This window comes from Cebus imitator, unplaced genomic scaffold (assembly GCF_001604975.1).
Source record: "Cebus imitator isolate Cc_AM_T3 unplaced genomic scaffold, Cebus_imitator-1.0 Scaffold372, whole genome shotgun sequence".
Classification (NCBI taxonomy): domain Eukaryota; kingdom Metazoa; phylum Chordata; class Mammalia; order Primates; family Cebidae; genus Cebus; species Cebus imitator.
In genome coordinates, this window is record NW_016107687.1 from 1,737,968 (window position 1) to 1,761,326 (window position 23,359).

Sequence of the window (23,359 nt, forward strand, 5' to 3'; positions counted from 1 at the left end):
AAAAACAATATGAAATTAAAAATAAAAAAAGGTTGGCATTGTGACTTACAAGGAGCCTCTGCAGAAGCTTCATTGTCTTCATTTTAAAGCCACTTCTGCTAACATCAGAAGTGCTAATTTCTCGTTAGAGAAACCGCTTCTACCCAAGAGTCAAGGAAAGTAGCGTTCAGGTTTTTAAAAAGTCTTTTATGATAGTTCTTCTAAAATTCGATCCTTAGGAAGTACTTAAGCGCTGCTGACTTAACTAACTGAGGTCTTAATTTAACTTTTATGCTTGGCAGTTTTTATTTCTTCTAGGATTATTTTCCAGGGTGTCACACTATGTAATGTCAAGATTCAGCCAAGATTAATTTGTTGACCAGCAGGCTGTCCTGAAATAAAATAACGGCTAGTTAGCTATTTAGCATGAACAGAAGTTCTTATACTAATTGAGATAAAATTTGGGTAGTCATGCATGTGTTATAAATAGAAATGCCTAATATGAATTTAGTTTTATTATTAATTATTCATAAAATACTTTAAAACTATTTGTAGGTACATTACTGTTTGTAGAACCATCTTTGAGTCAAGCTGAAGCAATTCAGATGTGAAACAGTAACTTTCCTGGTAGACCTCACCTGACTAATGATTTTTTCCTATGCTTTGTATTAGAAAATAAGCAGGATACACGTGTTGAGTAGTTGTTTCTATGATCTAAGGTTTTACTGTACTTATATCCCAACTACAGTGGTTTCTTTAGGAACGCATATTGAAGGACATCAATACAAGTAACTTTCTCTCCATCTTAAACAACGGACTTTCTAGAATTATTTATATATGTGTTTTAAAGGCATCAGGAGAAAAATGGTCTCCAGATCTAAAACGTATAAAACACATTTTAGGCACATTTTTATTGGTGCCTCCCAGTGGTAGTCAAGGAGTTGAAACATGGTCTGTAAGAAGCAGAATTTAAAAAAGAAGAAGAGTAATATAATAGCTAATGTGACAGATTGTATCTATTTGCAGATTCAAAGCTGAAGGTGCTGTCCTCACTGGGGTCAAGGGCAGGTCAGTGTTATTTAGGTGGCATTCATTCAACAGCACATGGCACCCAAGGGGTTTTCCAAAGCTGAGTCTTTGCAGGTGGCAAAACCAAATAAACTGACCCTGTGAGAGGTGAGAATTCTTGCCCAAATCCTTTAGGCTGTTAGGTCTGTCATTCAGGTGGTTGGGAACATTTTGCTTTTGTGACTTGGAGTCTGACTTTTAGCAAGTGACTTGGAGAGTTTGCGGATACTGCCTGCCAGCTCTGGTCAGTGTCACCAACACCTCAGTTTCATCCTGACAGCAAGCCTTCTGCATGAATGCCACAAACCAGGCCCTGCTGCAAATGGACCCCTTTCAGTGCTTTAAAACCTTGACTACCCTGACCAAGGCATGAACATTTGCATGTGTTCCAATTTATCTAATTGTGGATATATTAGCATTTTTTTCTCCTTCCAGATGGTGATGTGAAAAAGGGCAACCGCTGGAACTCAGTCACCCAAGTTAATATCGTGTCTATCCATAGGTCAGGCTGGCTGCAAATATGTTGGGAACAATTTAGAGCCCTGTGTGTGCTGGGGATGGGGGTCTTAGCTAGGTGTGGGGGAGGGGACTGCTCTGGGAGTCCAATTTTCAGAGAAAACTCACCAGTTCCTGTCAACTGAAAGAAATGTTTCATGCACATGGTGGGTCAGAATGTTATTTTTATAATATAAACCACCTGGCCTTCTCGTTTACCTCTGCCGCAAAGCTATTCTACACGCATACCTAGACCAAGATCCCTGGTAACTATTACAAGTCTATGTTGTGCTTTGCTCCTTGAGGTTTTATTCTTTTCCTTTCCTTTTTTTCTTCTATGCTTTTTCTTTTTTCAAGTTAAGGTGAAGACAAGATGAATTGATCAGGGCTCAAGATTTGGGTTTATTTTTATAGTTGCTTTGATGTGAAAGGACTTGGCTCTGATTGCATAAGAGGGATGGAAGGGGAGGTAGGGAGAGATGGAGTCAGACTTTCTTCCCCACTCAGCCACTCACTGAGCCAGTGAGCATCTTTCTAAAGTTAATGAACTAGGGGCTGGGAGACTCCTGTGGAGATAGTCCAAAGTCTTTATTTACCATGGGGCCTTTCCTAAGCATTTCTTTCACTACATTCTATATTTGGAGGTCAAGCATTTCTATTCACTTTGCTTAATATAAAAAAGAAACAGATTAAAGTTAGGGAAGGAGGCTGGGGAATAAATAAAGGGTCTCATTAAAACAGTATGCACTCCCAATTTCATGGGCAAGTCATTAAGTTCTGATAATTAGCTGACATATGACTTTCGAATGGTTATAACTAACCTTCCCATCTTTGGGTCTCATTAGTTATAAAACAGGATGCTTTCCTGTGGAGATTTCCACCAGGAAATACCTTCTTTAGAAGTTAAGTTACATTGCATAGCATGTCGTCCATCTGAGTCAAGGTATACCACCCTAGAGGCATAGAAGAGGTCATGGATAATTTCAAATAGAAATACTAGGCATTAAAACAGCATTAGTGCTGGGCAATAGTCTCAAGTTTATAGCAGGAACTAAATCTCTATTTGGGATATGGAATGTCAAGGCCAGACCTTATTTAATACTCAGCAAAAAGAGCATTACGATTCCGTTTAGTCGAGTGTATGAATTAATCAAATTTTGTCTTAGTCATTCTCTCCTGGGAAAAACTTAATTTTATAAACTTAGTTTATTGTGATTTAAATGTACTTTTAATTCCCTGGACTTTGAGAAGACTCATGTAATGCCTGAAAGTATAAAATGCATTTTTATGTCCAATAATGCAGGCGAAGTGTGCTTACTGCCTTAAGTAACTAAAATGAAACAAAATCCTAACCTTGTTTAAGGCTGTATGATCCTTGGAAAAACAGGTTTTCTGGGTATCGTCATAGGCAACAGCTCTGGTTTGAAAACCAGATTGGCATAAAAATCAAAACCCATCCAATGAATTCATTGCCTTTTAGAGACAGGTTTGCAAGGTGTTCATCTGTGCTGTGTTCTACCCCACATCTCACTATTTTGCAGCCCCAAACATTGGTTACAAATGGGGGAAAGAAAGTCAATCAGCAGTTTACCTATGGAAAAACTCAGTGTCTCAACTTGCTCGAGTCTGGCATTATTCAACTAGCCTAAGTACCAGAACCTGTTGCCTAATACCTGTACTTATTTTCTGTGAAGCCATTTTAACAACAACGAAATACTTATGTGAAAAAGATATAATGCCCCAAAGAATAGGTGCCTCACACTCCAAATAGATTGAGCTATCACATCAATGTTTTTGCCAGAAGGCATTTTTTTATTCAATCATAATTCATGCCCATAAATAATCACATGCTCTAGTACTATGTTCAAGAAAATTTTTGCGTTTTACTCAAAATAAGAATGAAATTCATTAATTGAAGTCATTCCAGCAGACTCTATGTGGAAGACCATGTCACTGAGTTGAAAGCAAAACTTGAATCACAAAAACTTTAAATCAAAATATAAAATAAGATAAAATACTCAAGTTCCCCTTTTGGATTTGGAAGCAAAAACAGCTGCTGCAACAATCAGTGGCTTTCCTTCTGAGTTCATCAAGAGGGGAGCCAGACGTGGATCTGATGGCCCTTGCATTGCTCTATTGTAAAAAAAATGGAAATTACTGCGAGTTTTCATGGTAGTAATACGTGGCTAGGGAAGGATGAACTGCCTAGACAAAAGTGGCATGAAGAAAATATGACTGAAATAACATGAAATACTTAATGCTTATAATATTAGAAGATGATTTCTATTTATAAAAGATCCATAAGTACTAATGTGTTTCAATACAACTTCTGAAAAAATAATTTTAATCAGATTATTTTACTTGTTTATAAATTCAGAAATGAAATTTTGTTTTCACTTCTCTTTTTCTATCCTGCAGTAGTTTATGAAGGCATGGTCTAACAGCAGGGCTGTGGCTGCTCTCTCATTCTTTTTCTCTTTTGTTCTTTCTTTCTCTGTTTCTGTTTTTACAGGTTGTGGTGTCAAGGCTAAATGAAAATTCTTTAATTAGCTTTCATGGACACAAGCTTCCCATTTACTTCAGTGAGAGACTTCTTTGCATAAAAACCAGTGGTTTGTGTCCATCAGGGCCTTTGACTGGACTGCTTTCCTTTGATTAATCAGAAAACTAAAGTTCAGTCTGAATACCACTTTCCTAAAGAATGAATGAGCACAATCTCTTACAGCTTTCATGAAACTGCCTGAAACCAGAGGGATTAGTCCTACAATCCAGTCCCATACTCCACTTCAAGTATTTTCAATTACTTGGCACCATTGGTGATGACGTCCATAGCTCAGTAAGAAGGCTACTGCTGGCATAATGGTTTCTCCATGTTTCAGCACATGGTCTTGGCATTAATAATCCATGGTGAAATGATTTGCAGTGCACAGGGGTGACATTTGATTATGTGAAAGGCATTGCAGGAATGAGCATGTAGGCTCTTACCTTCCAACTGCTGGCAAAAACATGATGAAATGTTATATGGTGAAAATAGCATTTAAGATGGTTTCTGAACTAACAAAGAAAAGTGTAAGTACATTGCTTTAGGAAAAAAATTTTTTTTCTCTTTTCCCACTTGGTTTTCCGTCTCAAGTCATATTTTAGAGGGCCAAATGGGTGAAGGGGCCAGATTTGGCAGCCAACCACCTAAACACATTTTCAAAACATGTTTGATTCAGGAAATTCTGGATCTTTTTAAGCATAGATGTTAACAATCCTCCTGAGGACCTTAAAATATGATGATTTAAACATAAGGAAAAAGGGGACCCTAAAATGATCAGAGAAATCACCCAGAGGCCTCCCTGCTGAAGTGTTCAGTTTTTCATTTTGTTTCCTATTTCTTTTTTTTTTTTTTAAGACCACAGGAGGATGTTGAATTTATTGCCTACGGGAGGTGCTATCATTTTGGGTCAAAATTTATGAGATGATACAAAAATTTATACTTCTCCAGGTAGCAAAAACAAAAACAAGAACACTAGAATTTCTTACACTCATATTTCCTAGATCTATTCACCAATCTGTCAAATGCATTATGTTCCAGATAGAGTATAATGAATGTATGAACAAATATAACGCATGCCTGGGTATGAGTACTGCCAAATCTTGGTTATTCGTGGTCCTAAGAGTTGGGTAGGGAAAAAGTTGCTATGCATACATTAAATCCAGAGAGAATTAGAAGGTCTTTTTCATCAATACTTTTAGATTCATCCATTTTCACAACTTTAAACACAGATATGAACAAAATAGTATCAGCTGATTTTACTGTTACTGACTTTTCCTTCCTAGCCCACTATCTTGCAGAGTTAGGGGAAAATCTTAGCTGACTATTGGTTACATACAAGAATGGACAACCATTAACTTCATTTATTATTTGGATTTGTTATTCATTCATTTGGCTACTCTTTTAACACAATTTAATAGGCACTTTATGCACGATATGCAAAACACAGTGCTTGAGGTCATGGGGAACATAAGGATATACACCGCATTCCTGGAACTTACATTTCATGATAGGGAAAGAACGTGCACATAGGGAACTTGAGCATACGGTAGAAAGCATTAAGCCCAGTAGAGAAACAGAGAACACTGCTTTGGGAAATCAGAGGAAGCAGACAGTTCCATCAGGGAGATTCAGAGAAAACTTGTGGAGAACATGACGTTTTTGTGGAGTCCTGGGAGAATGGCAGTGTTTTGACATGAAGAGAAGGTGGCAATAGCATTTCCTAAGTAGATCTCAATGTGAGTATGGGAATGGTTAGAAGAGGTCAAGACATGCATGAGAAACAGTTAGGCAGAAGCATCAATGTCAGAAGAGGAAATCTGGGAGACAAAACTGGAAGCCAAAGTTGAACCAGCTGTAGAGTCTTTATTGCCAGAGTAAGGAATTTAGGCTTTAATAAGAAAATAATAGGGAGTGATTGAAGCCCCCCTTTTTTACTTTTTATTTTGAAATAAATGTTATGCTAAAAGAAGAGTTGCAAAGACTGTAAAGAGTTCCCATAAAGTAGTCCATATCATCTAAGTTTTCGTGTTTTGATAAATAATGATGTATATAGTATTCTTACATTACACTCCTGTGATTATATCCTCTTTCATGCTTAGTGTGGCATGTCTTTTTTCCTTAATCAGAAATGCCAAAGATCTTTCTTATTTGTCTTTTCAAAGCAACAGTTTTTGATTTTGTTAACCAAGTTTGCCAGTTTTTGTCCCATTTCATTAGCTTCCCTAACGTTTCCCTAAAGCTATGTATATGTTGACTCTAATTTTAAAAATAGATACTGTACATATACAGTATCAAAAAAAAGTCCCTTGATTTACCTTTTAAGCAGAATGCTATCTCTAAGTCCCACATAACCACAGAGCTGTGCTTTTCTTGCTTATGATTCTGCTTGGAATATGGTGGACCATTTCAATTTGACAATGCTTTTCTTTAACTCAAAAAAACTTGCCTCTGTTATTTATTTCCTCCCCCCTATTTCCTTTGTCTCTTTCTAGAGCTATTATCAAATTTATGTTTACCTCTAGAAGTTATCTGCATGTCTCCTGTACTGTCTTCTTCCATCTCTGTCTTTTTGCTCTAAGTCCTAGAAGACTTTACTTAGCTTTTCCTTACTAATTTGTCTGTCTATGTCCTCTCCTCTATTTGCTCCTCTTTAATTCCTTATCCTTATTGTTCTAATTTGGCAATCATTTAATTTTCTTGTGCCCTGCTTGCTCCCTTTTAATAGCTGTTTTAGAGATAAATATCCTCTCAAAATTTTCTGAGGATATTAACTGTAATACTCTTTTATATTCTGTGCTGCTTGAATCATTTTGTTCTTTTGTTTGCTTGCCTTTGGTCTTTTCTCTTATGCATTTGTTTTTCCTCAAATGTTTGGTGATCTTAAGTTCATTGACATGCATGGACAAACAAGTACATTAATTTAGGTGGTTGACAAAATCTTTATGCTTGAGAATGTCTGTTTCCCTAGTGGGTCTCCCCTGAATGAGAGGATTGTTGGGGTGCTTCATGTTGAGTGGGGTGTGTTGGCTGGCAGACTTCGCCTTAGGATGCTCGATAATGGACCTGCAGGCACACGTGGGTTGGAGAGCATCTTCCTCAATGGCTGCCTTTCTTTCCTCTTCGCTGCCTCTCATCCTTGTCTTTGGTGTCTAGGGTTACATCAGGCTCTGTTCTGAGGCTTCTATACCCGCATTCAAATCATCCTCATCAGTCAATTCACTTTCATCCACCAAAGGTAAAAATCCACTGCTGACTACTGTTCAGAGTTGGGAAGTCAACACCTCACTGGCTGGATGGGTCGGAAGTTTTGAAAGCAGTTCTTTGATTTGCCTTACAATTATCCCAGGAACACCTCCTGCTCTTTGCATTTGTTAATGTGATCCTGGAGTTTCTCTAGTTATTCTTTACTTTCACAGTACATTTCTCCTATATATGTTTAGACTGTGGCATCTTTGCCCCTAATACTCTGATCTCCCAGAAGTGACTCAAAGTTCAACTCTTCCAATGGCACCCTTTCTTCTTACCTAGCACTATTGTGAATTTACTTATTTTAAAACATGTCTTTGATCTTTTAGGGAATTTCAGACTTGAAAAGAGTTTGAAGAATGTGCTAAGTCCACTCCATCTTGATTCAATCTTGGAACATTTTTTTTTTTAATTTTATATTCTAAGAGCAGTTCATCTTATTGATTCTGGCCTATCTTTGCAGGCTATTTGAGAACTGAATATTCAGTGGCTCAGCCTTCGTTGTCCTTCCCAGCTTTAATTATGGCTTGGATGTCTGGAAGCCACTGATGTCAGTTTGACCAGAACTCCCCACTGGACAATAGGCAAGGTTATCCTATTTTCACAAGAGGTGCTGACCACAAGAGTAGGAAGGAGCCCTCTAAATCCTTATTGAAGGACACTGTCTCTATTTCTAAGCCCCTATTTTACTCTAACAACTGTAATCTACTGTGATCTAATTTGTATTTCATTTTCTCCATTGGCATTACTTTTTGGAAGGTTAATAAAGATTTCACATTCATCACAGTCAATGGAAACATCTCATTGGACATCTGTACTGTGGTTGACCCCTGTTCACTGCATCCTCAGTCTCAAGATGTCATGTCTCTTAGTTTCCATAAATTCCTTCTTCTGGTTCTGTGTCTCTTTCTGGGCAATCTTTGGGCTTTGTGGAGAAATTTTTCTCCTTTTATTTCCCCTACCCCCCAAAAAAACCTCTTCCTAAGAGCATTCCTTGATCATCTTCTCATACCACACATTCTCACTTGGCAGTGGCGCTTGCAGCTGTGGCTTCAGCTTAGAAATGTAGAAGTTCACCCCACATCTCTTACTTGAACTTCAGGTCCTACTTTTTTTGGGGGGAGATGGAAGGGGAGAGGGCAATTGCTCTTCTCTGTTTGGCTTCTAGGCACTTCATACCGACTTCATCCTCACCTTTCACATACCCGCTCCACCTTCTCCTGTGTTCCCCACCCTGTGGCCAAAGCCGGGGCTGACTACTGGCAAAGGTGAAGGTGAAGAGACTTCATTAGGCATGAAAGTATCATCTAACTAAGTCCCTTCACCTTTACCTCTGGAACCTACTGTGTGTGCAGCTTGTCTCCACGGGCACTCATGACTGTCAGCCTCTCAGCCATTTAAATCATTTAAATCCAAAGCATCTTCATGCTGTGACACGAGACATCTTTCTTAAGTACATTTGAATATATGACTCTTCTGCTCAGAAACCTTCAAGGGTTCTGATTTTATGTAGAATAAAATCTGTACTGCTTTGCAAAGTATGAAGATCTCTTAGGATTTGATGTGAGTGCCGACCTGTCTTCTCCCATCGTTCCTTCCCACACACATTGACATTTACGCCTCCCTAATTCTGAAAATGCTGTGGTTCCCTATGCTAAGAATGCCATTCCCTTTTCCCATTGGCCAAGATATTATCAGCTGAATGCCTCAGTTCACATTTATATTCCCTGTGAATCCTTCTTTGGCTTCCCATAGGCAGCATAGGTTTGTAGGTCTGCTTATTAAATTATACCCTTCCGTCACCCAATGAAGGATTTGAAGCCATGTAAGACAGATACACTCGGTAACAGGATACAATAAATGAGTGAGTTAATATGTTTAAAGGGAGCATAAATGTAAAAATACAAATAGTATCAGATATGAAGTTAGTCTTAAAAGTTATGTGACATTAAGTTCTGTAGACTTACACTACAAAAAAATAACCTGAAAATGTGGCTTTGGGCTTTTTAGTTGACAAACTAAGAGAGAAACTTGATTGCTTATGAGTTTGATGGTATCCATAAGCAAGAAACAAAACTTCTTTGCTAGTTAATGAAAATTGAGGAATAATTTACTCAATTAAAAGGATATTTATAAAGGAGATTGGCAAATTTAGAAGTTCCTTTCGCTTTGTCTTCATTCATAGATTATGGTACAACTTTGTTTACTATATCCAAGAAAACTTATAATGCTACCATTTTACAAAAAGATTTACTCTATTTTAACCCAATGAACTTGGCAAAGTTCATTGACAAATTAATGGCTACTTCTTACCTGAAAGTTGCCAAAACAGCTTCCCCCTGGGAGGGTCACATAACTCACAAAGGGAGGACCAGGAGCTGGCAGTGACTCGTAGACCACCATGCCTTCACTTGGGAATGCAGCCCTCTGCTGCTGCTTGCTTTCCCAAAATTCCTGTAACATTGATACAACATTCACTAGAAAAGACAAGAAACACAATCAGTTATTAAGGATGGACATACTCTGGTGCAAAACCAAAATTTTATTTATTTGCGGGCTGGATTCTGTAGCATGACAGTTCCAGTTTAAACAGAGCAGGGTGTGTGGATAGCAGGAGTGCTTTCGGCTGTGAAAGAATGTGCTTTATTTAAATATATTTAAAGTACGTTACAATACACAAATCAAACCTGTGATTTATACAAATGCAAATGTGTATATTTCTTAATGAGTAAGACTCAAGAAGTGGTTTTGGTACCCTAATTAAAACAATATAACAGTATTTCATATCTACTCTATAAATTAATTTTTAATATAAAAATTTTAAAATCTCATTCTGCTTTGAACATTTGTCTTAATAGACTTTATCCAGAGCTGTGATTATCTATGGTCCTCTCTCTTATTTCTCATAGATTCTTAAGCCTGCAAAGATTTAAGAAAGAAAGTCAGAAACTCTTTTATGCTCCTTTCACCACAATCTAAACAAGAATGAAAGGCAATTGTGGAATAAGCAGGAGGCTGGAAAAATCCATGAGTGAAACTAATAACATGAAGACCTTGTTAAGAACAAGGTCTGTTCAAGTATTTCAGAAAACATAGCAAGGGCTAGAGCCATATGTTTTAGATTAAATGACCTGTGATAGCCTGCAGAAGTTCCAGATCAAATTAGGTTGGTTTGTTTATCCTGTACTGCAAATTAAATCGTAGAAATTAACAAGGATAATAGAATTGTAGAGTCAAAAGTGACCTTACAGGTCATGTAGGCAAAGCTCTGCCTAATGCAGGAATTCCTTGCCAGCATTGCTGACAGCTGCCCATCTGGCCTGTACCTGAACATGTGGAAGGACCTAGTACTTGACAAATCCTGAGGCAGCCTGTCTCAACCGCGGACAGTTCTGCGAAAGGTCCTTTTTGAAGTGAACTGAAATCTGCTTTCCTGTAAGGTTCATGCAGAGGGTCTACTTCTCATTTCTGAGGCCTCAAAGTTTATTTCCTTATCCACAGGAGAGCCCACCACATGTTTGAAAGCAGTGTAGGACATCTGTGGTTTTGCTTGTCTGGCATTCGCTTCCCTTCCTATGGAGATAGCACCCAAGTTTTTCTCGAAGAATTGTAGTCTCTCGGGATGCAAGGAAAATCTCGGTGCTATCCCCACAAGAAATAGCACTGAGGTTTTCCTTGAAGAATTGTAGTCTCTAGCGGTGAAGGTGGAAATCTGGCCATGGCCAAACCATTTAGAGGCTATGAGTATGTTGAAAATGTTGGAAGTTTCCTTTTTTCAGTAGGATTTCTGGAGCAGTAGGAGATAAGCATGGCAAAGCCCGAGCAAGAAGAAAATCTTCTGAGAAGACAGAACAGAGAAGGGTTGAGTAAAGAGATGGAGAAGGGCTAAGTTCTGATGACATAGTTTAAGCTCGTGGTTCCAGCTATGCCCATAATCCAGGATCCTTGATTGGGCTTGAAGTTATCTAAACCAACCCATCTACTTTTTCCTTAAGCCATTTTAAATGGCATCTCTCACTTGCATATGAAAAGTGCACTAAACAGATAGCACTCTTGTTTTTTCAAGTTCTAGATTAAATAGTTTTTGCTCTTTCAAACATGCTTTGTGTAACATGACATCTATGCCTTTTGCCATTATCCTTAATATATTCTTGGATCTGCTTTAAATTTCTGGACATTGACATTTTTCAGAGAGTCTGGAGTGTCACAGAGTTTGATCTAGAGGTAAAATCATTGTATAGCCACTCTCTAAGCTGTTTACCAGAGCACTGGGTTTCTGCACCTCCTCCGTAGGTCACTGATCAGCTTCATGGTGTATCGTTCAGGCAAATTCTGGCAACTCCTAAGGAACTGGTTGCCTGGTGTATTTAGAAACTGCATTGTGTAGTATTTTAAGAAGTGATTTGGGAAAGAAATTGAGAAAATGTTAGAGTAGTAGGGGATACTTGAATTAATCAATAAAATATGTATTGAATGGTCAAGTTGAGAACTGGCCATTACAGAGCTTTTTAATTTATTTGTAAATATTTGAAATAACATTTTCTACCAGTTGATGTAACTCAGAATAGAATTAGAACTCTTATTTTCTAAACTAGTTTTCTGTCCCTCACTCTCCTGCTTTTCCTCCCACCCCTGAGGAAACAAATATCTATGAGCTAGCTGACCTAAGGCTCTACTTGCATTTGACCTCCAGAATTCAGCAGGGATGTCCTGAAGATTGAAGACTGAAACTAATGACAGCAGCCTGTTGCTCTTCTTGTCAACAAGGACTATTAGCCTCCTACTTTGCCAGTTAGTTGTTGAAGGGGGTTTAGCTGAGAACTGGGGTAGGAAGTGGAGGACCCTTGATGATCTAGGTAAAATGCATGGTAATCTAGGGAAAATGAACACAAGAATTTTGGCGTATAAAGCTCTTGGGATTAAAGAGTTTGAAGGTATGCACTAAGTCAGATTTCTGGGTGAATAAAAGTTGAAGTTTTCAAATTTTTCATTCTGTAATTTTGGAATATTTCTCTGATGATCCCACAGATGTCGTCACCCCTAAAGAGTGTGACACATATGCACACAGACACACCATCCATTTTTCTATCTCTATCCATTCTTGTCGACTTGAAAACCAGACAAATGAAGTGTGGAGGGAAGATGGCCAGCTTGCCGTTTGGAATTCCAAAGATATACCAAAGACTGATATATCAGAAAATGCTCTATTTATGAAACACATGCTCCTTTATTTTTGGGGAATAGCATCAACAAGGTTTGTGGACAATTTCAAAGAAAAAATGAGCAGAGGGTCAAGAGCTGCTGAAGAGAGTCACCCCAGTTTGAGAATAGGTGTCAATCAATACATAGTTAACCTCTAGCTGTAGCTGCACCTTCAGTGCCCAGCCAATGATCTTGCCTTCCATGTTAATGGAATAAACTTGAGCTACCAAGTGTGCAATATCCATCCTTATGTCTAGGTACTTATCCGCACAAATGCCCAGCTCCACCTTATTTCCTACAGTCTCAAATGAATTTGTGCTCCTTTTCCTGGAAATTGTTCTCTTAGTCACTCCCATGGCCTATTTTTAAAAGTTTCCTCCTTATTCACTCTTTCCCCGCAGCCAAAAGTGTGCTCAAAACAACAAATAGATGAATACATGAATGAGTCAATCAATTAAATGAAACACTAAACCTTGGAATTATTTCTGGCCTGTAGTTATTAAAATGCTTCCAATATAGCCAAACTGCTAGAAAGAATATTCCACATTGATCATCTCTGCTTCCTTATGTTTCATTTACTTTTAACCCACCACAATTAACATAGGCTTTCCTCTACATTATTCCACTGAAACTCCTGTGAATAGTACCAGTTCCTAGTTTTTAGTCCTTATTTACTTGACTTCTTAGCTGTATTTGACAAAGCTGATCACTTTCTTCTAGAAACCTCATCTTCCTGAGCTTTTCCTCCTTAGTCTGCGTCTCTTCCTGATCATTTCTCCTTTGTCTCTGTTGAGGATTTCTCTTCCTCTGCTCACTCCTCATGTTGGCTGCATGGAAATCTTGTCTCGTTTTGCTTTTCTTCCAGCTGTTCTCCTTGAATGACAGAATCTATCTCCATGACTCCATCTACCATAATACACACAGACAGCTCCCAAACTATTATCCTGCATCTCCAATTTTATTATAAGACACTGTTATTTGGAGGTTGCAAAATCTCAACATATTTTCAAACTCAACTCGTTTCTTTTTCATAAACTCTTTTCTTCCTCCGGAATTACCTTTCTTTCTCCTGAGTTCCAAAAAAAGCACGATGTTATCTACCTAGTTACCTAAATCAAAAACTTGGCGTAAACTTTAAACTTCATTTCCTTTTTCAATATCTAATAAAAGCCCAAGTTTTGTTAGTCTCCCATCAGCATCACTTCTCTTAGTCTATACTGCCATTACTGAATTGGTTTGTGCTCTCTGTACCTCATTCTCGTTAAGCATACCACAATACCCTCCTGACTCCAACCTATGCCTCCACTGTTTTCAGGGTAATATCACTGAATCTCATATCTGATCAAGTCACTCACATCTTCAAATCCTTCTGTGGGTCCCTTATTAACGATGGAATGAGTAATTCCTTGGCAAGGCATAGAAGACCCTAAGTCTCACTATTCTCTCTTGTCCTAACCTCCTCTCCCCAGTTCAGCCTTTAGTTTCCTCAAACCCTATGCTTCTCATGTTACTCAAAAGCCAGTACTTCCATTCATCCTCCTGGAATGCCCTTCTTTCTACTGTGTGTTGTCTTCTTGAATAGCACCTGCTCATTTTTTAAGACTAAGCCCTTGCTAATGAAAGTGTACCCTCTACCCCCAAGAAACATCATGAATAGCACTTGGGAACTTGTTAAAAATGCAGGATCTCAGGCTCTACCCTAGGCCTTCTGAACTCTAATCTACTTCTTAACAAGATTTTCAAAAAGCCTGATGCATGTTAAAACTTGAGAAGCCTTGCTATACAGGAAGAAGTGACCATTCCTATCCTCTTCCTTATGTACCTATTATATGCATTTTCCCATTTCATCCTTACAGAACCCCCTTGAAATAGGTATTATCTAGTACAACCTACAAAGGAAAAGAAAAGAAAGTTGAAGGTATAATCGCACAGCTACTAAGTCTTGGACCTAGGATTTTTAACCTAGTTTTGCCTCTATAGTCCATGTTCTTGGTTTATCCTGAGATACTCCATAATGTAATAAAACTTATTTTCATGCTGTCTATCTCTAATATAGACAATGCTCATTGGAGAAAGAATTATATCATTTTTCCCAAAACACCTGGAACTTAGTAGGAACTTAATAAATGTTAGTCAAGTATTTGAATGTTATCAAAAGTATAGAAGATGGGCCGCAGTTGTGAGGCTGTGGGTAATGTAGGCATGGGCACCTTCCCCAAGAATTACTTCATTTACCTTTTTCCATGGGCCATTTTTCTGACAATTGTTCTTGACAAAGTCAAATAAGGAAAAGGCTTTATTTGTACTTTTTCAAACAAGTCATATGACATGTTTCCAGCTTGAAACTGTCATATGGAATGAGCAGTCCATGTGCACGTAAACAGACATCCTTATCATCAGTCTTCAACCAACTGCTCTGGTTTAAGCAATGGTGTAAATACCCACAGACTGGCTCAGAAGGGGCTGTGACTGAGCCTCTCGTTCCATCCTTTCTTTCAAAGAACAAAGGAAGGACCTCAAGAGAAATAAGAGGTAATGACAGAGATTGCTGAGGGGCTTGGAGTTTCCCCAGTAGAGGGACATGAGCCTTTTGTCAGGGCCGGGTTGCTGCCAGATGGTGCCTTCCACCTCAGGGTCAGGATGCTATGTCGAAAATACATTGCCTTTGGCTTTGCTTTATTTCTCTGAAAGTTTACTAAAGTTCTTTTTGAAAAGTTTCTACTCTTTCCCAATGGACACTAAAGGGAAGGGGCTTTATCCACAAGCCAGGACAAGATAAATCAGTCATACACTGAATCTGGACACTGGACACCGAAGCTGTGACTTCTAAGCTGGAGCCATGGAGACAGCAGAGAGGCTGAGGCTGAATTAAAGATGAGCTGAGCAGCACTTCTGGTTCTGCCTTTAACTTTCACAAATCATCTTTTGGGTTTGCTTTTGTCAAAGTAACTGATGTTTAGCTGAGTTACAATAAAGTTACAATAAAGAAGCAGAATATTGGCCAGGCGCTGTGACTCCTTCCTGTAATCCTAGCACTTTGGGAGGCTCAGGCGGGCAGATCACGAGGTCAGGAGTTCGAGTCCAGCCTGACCAACATGGTGAAACCCTGTTTTTACTAAAAATACAAAAATTAGCTGGGCGTGGTTGTACGTGCCTGTAGTCCCAGCTACTCAGGAGGCTGAGGCAGGAGAATTGCTTGAACCTGGGAGGTGGAAGTTGCTGTGAGCCGAGATCATGCCACTGCACTCCAGCCTGGGCAGCAGAGCAAGACTCCGTCTCAAAGAAAAAGAAAAGATGCAGAATATCAAATGGCTGAGGCAAAGGGTGTTAGAGGTAGAAGTACAGAGAAGTGTTAGGGGGAATATTAATAATGGCATGAAATGTAGTTCCTTTTTTGTGACTTCTATCAGCTTAGAACTGCTGAGAGTAAAGAAAGCAATATACCTCTGAAGTGACTTTGCAGATTGAACTTCTTGATTCATTATACTGTGCCTAATTGCTTTCTCTAATACCGTGATAGGCCCCTACAGGAGTTCTAAGTATTTTGTGTATCAATAACAAGAAAATGTGCTATGTAGTTTATAGACATTAGTATGGCTACTTTTTTCTTAGAAATTTGAACACGACAGAGTTTTCCGAGTAGTATTAGATCCCCAAGCAAGTCTGTCATAAGTGAGGTTTTCATTTTTCCCTTCCTGAAGCTTCCTTTTATTTTTTTATTACAAAGGTCAGCATTGAGGCTTTTGCAGTTAACTGATAAAGACATCCAGCAACATGGAACACCTTGGTTATCTACCCTTAACCATCTCCAGCAGAAATTCCTGATTGGCTTCATCCTGGACAGTCTCATTATACCTTCCTGAACACATGCTGCCTATTTGTTATCTGAACTTTGGTTCAAGTTCTCCTTCCAATTTTGAATGTTGTGTCCCCCACCTCCCTTCCTTCTATCCAGTTTACTCTCACACTTCAGGAGAAACAACACCTCCTCCGTGGTGCCTTGCTCACTGGCTCCCGCCCACATGCATCTCCTTTCCTGAACTCTTATTCCATGAGTGGCCCTGTGTCTTAGCACTTAATCTCCTATAAACCATGCTAATAAAATGGATGTGGTGCTCCTGGCTAAATGTATCAAGTCAGACTTGGCTGTACTTCCTTCTGGCCAGAGGAATGAAACGCCTTGTGGAAACAATTCGTCTTATAGAGTACAATTTGCTGTTATTTAACAACTCACAGCAGATGGAGATTCTAGAGGGCAGCAACTCTGGCCCATTGTTCTCTGTAGCCTCCTTGATACCCAGCATAGGCTGGATACTCATCTAGAAGCAGTCATTGAATTAATTTGGAATCTAAGAAACCTCGACATAGTCTAAACAGTATTAGTGCAATTGAATGAACATGTAGAAAACAAGTGGAGTCACTGTGATCCACAGTGCGGTCAGGACTTATTCTGGAATAGGAGGTTTCATGGATGAATCACCATGCTGTTCACACAACATGGGTGTGTTGGTGGCAACCATGTCTCGGCTGGAGATGGCAAAGTGGGTACAGAGAGATGTAGCCTGGTCGGGTGTAGAAACATGGTTGCTAGCTGCCTACTCACTTGGGCTGTAGCTTCACAAGAACTAGTGTTTAGGAAAGTCCTGAACAGGGATAGTAAGTCTGTTTGTCTTGGATGCCAACACGAATTGATTTATGTTGACTGCCTGAAGCACTCTGTTGAAAAGAATTGAAAAATACCACATGGGATCAGTGGAACAGAACACCAATGCAGTGTGGCATTGGCGTGTCTGTGTGCTGACCCTGACCTTGACGCTATGAAGTAATAGAAAGATCCAAGACAGGTTTCTGCCCACAGAGATTTATAGTCTGACTGGAAAATAATATATTCATCATATAATTAGTGAACAAAATATGAGAGTGCTAGATTGTGGAACAGAGATAATATTATAGTGACATGTAAAATGTAAAATTTATGACAGAATGATTAAATAAAGCAAAGGGAAGAGGAGATGAATGTGGGCTGAAAAGGTCAGGAAAAATTTGTGTAGGGAAAGGCCTAAGCTGAGCCCTTCTCAGAGGATTGAGGTTTAGGGAGAGGTGGGGGAAGTGGGAGAAACTGCACTCTTGAAGTAGTGAGGATGCCATTTGACAAAAGGGGTAAGAGAAATAATGATACTCCCACTGAGGAACCATATAAGGAAGCAATAGGAAAGCATGCCAGTAGGAAGGGATATGATTTGACAAGAGACGGGGGAGAGGACTTAGCTTCTTTTAATAATGGGATACGAACCCCATTGCCCTGGTGCTCCAGCTTTACCCAAGCAGGAGAGAAGGATAGGAACAGAGTCCCTTGTCCTTTGCCCTTGCTGAAGGTACTGTGCTGGCTGTGCTGGCTCCATCAATGAAGAGGTAGAGCCACGAGGAAGGGCCTGGACCCCCAGAGAGAATGTATGGTTGCTCTTGCGTAGCTGGGTAAGCCCAAGGTAGAGCATTTCTCTGAGAGGGGCCTGGGCAGAAAAATCACTAGAAGTGGGTAGGAGATGAGTAAACAAAAGAATGTTCCTTCTGTAGCCTGGAAGGATTTGAAGCCTCTTCAGAGAAGGACATCAGTAACTGGACACCCGGAGGGCTTCATACTCAACATTCAGGGCTTATGATATATATATATAAATAATTGTATTTCTATTTTCACAGATGGGACACAATGCGGATGCCAATTAGAATAGATGATCTATGCTTTCATAGGGAAAGTTTGAGATGTAGAGAGTTTAAATGCTCTATGGATTACAGGATTATGTTTTAGAAAAGTCTTTAAATACAGGCATTAGTTCATTACACAATAAAATATGCGCTGAATCTTGTTTCTCCACATTTATCAACAGGCAGGGGTTTCTTTAGTCATTAAAAGCCTGTTCTTTGAAGCCAGACCGCCTGGGTTTGAATCCTGTTTCTATCACTTCAAGATGTCTAACCACTCCATGCCTCAGTTCCTCATCTGTGGAACGTAGTGTCTACATCAGAGGGTTGCTGTAAGGCTTAAAATGGAAAATGCTCAGAAAAGAACTTCACACAGAGTAAGTAATAGAGTGTTAGCTATTATTTGTCACTGGAAAAGGTAAAGGAAGAACAGAAAAGGCATGAATATGTTTTCATATTACATCTTTGAAACTAACTCTTCCCGGATTGGAAATTAAGTCATTAAATAGTCTAAAAGTTGTCTGCAATCTGAAGATCCTCTAATTGAACACATTGTACTATTTATTTCCAAGATACGTGCAGAGTTCAGGGATAGAAAAGAGAAAGATTTTTTGATAACATTCACTGGTAAAGTCGGAACTCCCTCATAGCCGGAAAATAAATGGATAAAATGTTATATGTCTCAAAATTTGAAAATGTGGGTTTTTGGGTTCCAATTTTTCACTTTCCAATGGATGATAAAGGCAATAGACCTGCTTCTAGCAAAAACTGCCATGAAGAGCTAATTTTATTTTAAATTAATTTTCATAACAGTGTACGCTTCAGCAAAGTAGAAACAATATAGTTCATTGCTCAGTCCGATTACCCAATATGACAAAAGTCCTGCATAGAAGACAGTCATTTGTCTACAAAAAGGGATCTTAAAAATCCATTATAAAGTTGATAGAAAAAAAGAACAAATTTTTTTAAGACTTACATGAGGAAAAATTCTAGCTGGGTAGAATTTCCCTTTTCAAAAACAATTAAAGACAAATTGGAAAAGGCTGCCATTTAAGGATAAATCATTAAGAGGCTTTCAAGATGATTACCATATTTCTTTTCTTTTTTTTTTTGAGATGGAGTTTCACTTTTGTTGCCTAGGCTGGCGTACAATGGCACTTTCTCGGTTCACTGTAGCCTCAGCCTCCTGGGTTGAAGCGATTCTTCTGCCTCAGCTTCCTGAGTAGCTAGGATCACAGGCACCTGTCACCATGCCCCGCTGATTTTTGTATTTTTTGTAGAGATGGGGTTTCACCATGTTGGCCAGGCTGGTGTTGAACCCCTGTCCTCAGGTGATCCACCCGCCTCGGCCTCCCAAAGTGCTGGGATTATAGGTGTAAGGCACATGCCCAGCTGCCATATTTCTAAATTGATTCTCTGCCTCTAAATAGATGGATTTATGTTATGTAATATTTTAATAAAACCTTTATTTAAATTATCCCTAGCAGGCAATATTTTAAAATAAATAGAGTTAGTATTTTATATTTTAGCAATTCAATCAAGTACAACTTGTTTTTTTTTACCAACATGATTTCCTAGTTTTGTTGAGGAGCAACAGGAAAAGGAATCCCAAATAATTTAAGGGGTAAACTCAAGGTATGATGCTGATTTACCATTCATCAAAATGAGTTGAAAAATGGGATGCCTTTGGGTCTTGTGCTAGACTTAACTGAACTCCAGGACACTCACAAACAGAATTGCTGTCTAGTTGTTTATAACCATACTCAGCCTTTGCCAAGTTTTGGCCAGGCTAAGGGAATCTTGTGGACACACAGGGTACAATATGTAGGAATCTCAGGACCCCTTTTCTTTTGTGTAGACACTCTTTCAAAGGTAGCTGCAGCACACAGCAGGACTGAGACAGCTTGGAGTCTTGCTTTGTTCCCAGCAGAGGGACTTTCCTTTGGTAAAGCTCCCAAGCCAAGAGCTTAACTCCTTCAGCAGCTGGAAAGCTGGTAGCGTTTCTTCTTTTGTTTGCTTTTTTTTTCTTCTTTCATTCCCACCATCTACCCCAAACATTTTCCTGAGGAAATTATGATCCTTCAGGTTGTTTTACAAAGTTAACCTCTCCAGAGACTCTGCAAAATATGCAAAAGGGATATCATTCTTTTTGTTTAGAATTTAAATTTGTTTAGAATTTTCGCCTTTAGAATTTAAAACTGATGAACTGTAAAACCTTTTGGAGGAAAATTTAAATAACACTTATTTTATGTATATTTGCAAGCACAGGGTAATTTTTTAAGCAGGGAGGGGAAAAACTAATGAAAGTGCAAGAAGAAATCACAAAGACAAACTAAAGTAAAAAGTTATTAGGTATACCACACAAGCAGCATGCCTGATTTCACATAAATGTGGTTTATATGTACACATTGGGTCAAATGATGTCATCCAATCTCAAAAGCTGCATAAAATAGAAGCCTGATGTACCCTATTTATCCAATCAGAAACTACTTATCTTTCCCACATTCTGCTGGGCAATGACATTGCATTGTATTTAAAAGAGACTTCAGGCCAGCAGGAGGTGGTTCACGGCTGTAATCCCAGCACTTTGTGAGGTTGAGGTGGATGGATCACCTGAGGTCAGGAGTTTGAGACTATCCTGGCCAACATGGTGAAACCCTGTCTCTACTAAAAATACAAAAATTAGCTGAGTGTGGTGGCAGGTGCCTGTGATCCCAGCTACTTGGGAGGCTGAGGCATGAGAATAGCTTGAACCCAGGAGGCAGAGGTTGCAGTGAGCCAAGATCGTGCCACTACACTCCAGCCTGGGTGACAGAGTGAGTGAGACTTTGTCTCAAAAAAAAAGAGAGAGAGAGAGAGAGAGAAAAGGACTTTAGAGGACCAATGATTTTAGACAACTAATAAAGGATCAGTCACTCTGGCTGCTTTGCTGATCAAGTCTTCTTAGTCAAAATGGTCAAATATGGCTTTGTTTAATGCATCTTCCTTCCCTAGAAACAGTCATTATAATAATGCTCAAGATCCTGCCACAGCTATCTAATCAGGGTCTATGTACAAAGCACAGAGTTTGGCTCTAAAAAACATGGTGTATGCATGGCTTTCGTGACTCACATTGGAGTGTAGATCTAGTGGATGAATGTAAGGATGGGCGATTTAAGCCATTGTGCCAACATGGCATATGGAATGATTCTGAGAGAGTGCGATAGGGCCAATCCAAGGCAGAGCTCCAGCTGAGTGGCTGTGTTTGTCTTTAGAGCCCTGTCTGCCTTCATGCTGTCTTCTGTAACATCTGGCTATCAACTTAACCCTGCATGTAATTAGCCTGTGTTAATGGAGTCAGAGGATAAATGGCTTAAAAGGGTCTCAGCACAGTTTATTTCATCATAAAGGAGAACACTTGATGATGGGGTGAATCTTCCCCCCTTTGTGTGAGGAAAAAAAATAAACCAATTGGCAATCCAAAAATGTCTGATTGTGCACCTGCTAGGTGTGTGTCCCTGTGGGAGGTACCTCAGAATTATAGAAAAGTACAAGGTACAGCTCTGACCTCCTGGAACTTACAACTTAGGTGTGGACAAAAATACCCCAGTGAAGCCATAATACTTAGTACAAAGCCACGTGAGAGAAATGTAAACTAACTGGTACAGCCCGTAAGTGCCAAAGGAATAGTGACTAAATGATGGTTTCTCACAGCTGCTTAATGGGATGAGATCAAAATAGGGATCAACTGATTATCATTGCAGGAGGAAAAAAAAAAGCAAAACCATAATTCAAACATTTCATGGACACCAGAGGAAAAGAACTATAAAGAACTATAGGGAGAGTAATAATTGTCTATTTTGTCAATATTCATCTTTCAATAGGATTCTTTTTTTTTTCTTTTTCTTTTAAAATAGGAATGTTTTAACTAACTTGACAGACTAAGCTTATATGGGCATTTGAGCATGGAGGAAAAGAGGTGAGAGCCTTTGGAGTTAAAACGTCAATATGAAATGTATTACAAAAAGAAGATTCTTTTATGAAAGGCTTCTAAAGTTGCCTTACATTTCTTAAATCAATCTGTAGCACATAATCAGTAAAACCGTGTCATTTAAACAGAAGATCGTAAGTTAGAAACTCACCCTTATGCATCTGTATCCTATTATGGGCTGTAACTTAACACATGACTTTCAGAAGTTGTTAAAATTGAGTTCAGACTAACAAATCTTAACTGTTAAAAACAACAAGCACCACCACCAAAAACCTCTGGTGAGATGGGAGAGCAGTCAGTGAAGAGGTCCCAGGTTTGATTTCACAGAAGAGATGTCTATCATACTTTATTTTGTCTGTTAAATCTTACTTATCTACGAGAAATAAATGTACTAGGACAGATATGGCCACTAAGTGATCAAGAAGCTACCTATTTTTTCCATTTTGAAAACCTGTCTTCTGGGGTTGAGGCTTTTATACATTTGACTTTAAACTCTGTCAAATGTATATTTACTGACAAAAGAAAAAGAACCAGCTCTTATGCCATTGATAGCTGAACTAAAATGTACATTTTTCCCTTAGTATAAATTCAAATAAAAATAGTTGGGTCCTATAATAAATAAAGTACAATTAGCATTTGAATAGGCTTCAGTCAAACAGATACCCATAGTTTAGATGCCAAAATTAGCAGAGTTCAAATTATTGTAATTAAGAGGCACTCATTGTTTTAAAATAAGCTAGCAAGCACGATAGGGTTTATTTTTATTTGGCTGTTTTTTTGTGTTTTAAAACTATTTTTTTTCAGGGGTGGTGGAATGCAATGCAATATGTATAGGGATTTTACTGCAGAAGAATCTTCAGCCTTTACATCCTACTCCACTCCTTTCAGGGAAATGTGAAAACTAAATTTATCATCAAATTTATTGATTTCACATAACTATACTGAAAAGCATGGGGTAGATAAAGTACTTGAGTCCTGAGGATTCTTGCTTTCTCATGCTGCATATAGTTAGATTCATGATTGCTAAGATGCTTTTAATAGCCCCGCAGTCTGGTCCAGTTTTTCCAAAGGGTAAAAAATGTACTCTTTGAAGTAAAGTATTTACCTATCTGATATAAATAAAACCTTTCATGTAGAAAAATGTTCTCCCAAATGGA

General features: G+C 38.8%; 1 protein-coding gene across 1 annotated transcript in view; it reads right to left on the reverse strand.

Moving 5' to 3' along the window:
- The window catches only part of LIX1 (limb and CNS expressed 1), a 51,400-nt gene that overhangs the window by 23,043 nt on the left and 4,998 nt on the right, over positions 1 to 23,359 (reverse strand). The window contains exon 2 of the mRNA XM_017507328.2: positions 9,644 to 9,807. Coding sequence (XP_017362817.1) covers positions 9,644 to 9,807 — 164 coding nt within the window. The remainder of the gene's footprint in view (positions 1 to 9,643; positions 9,808 to 23,359) is intronic.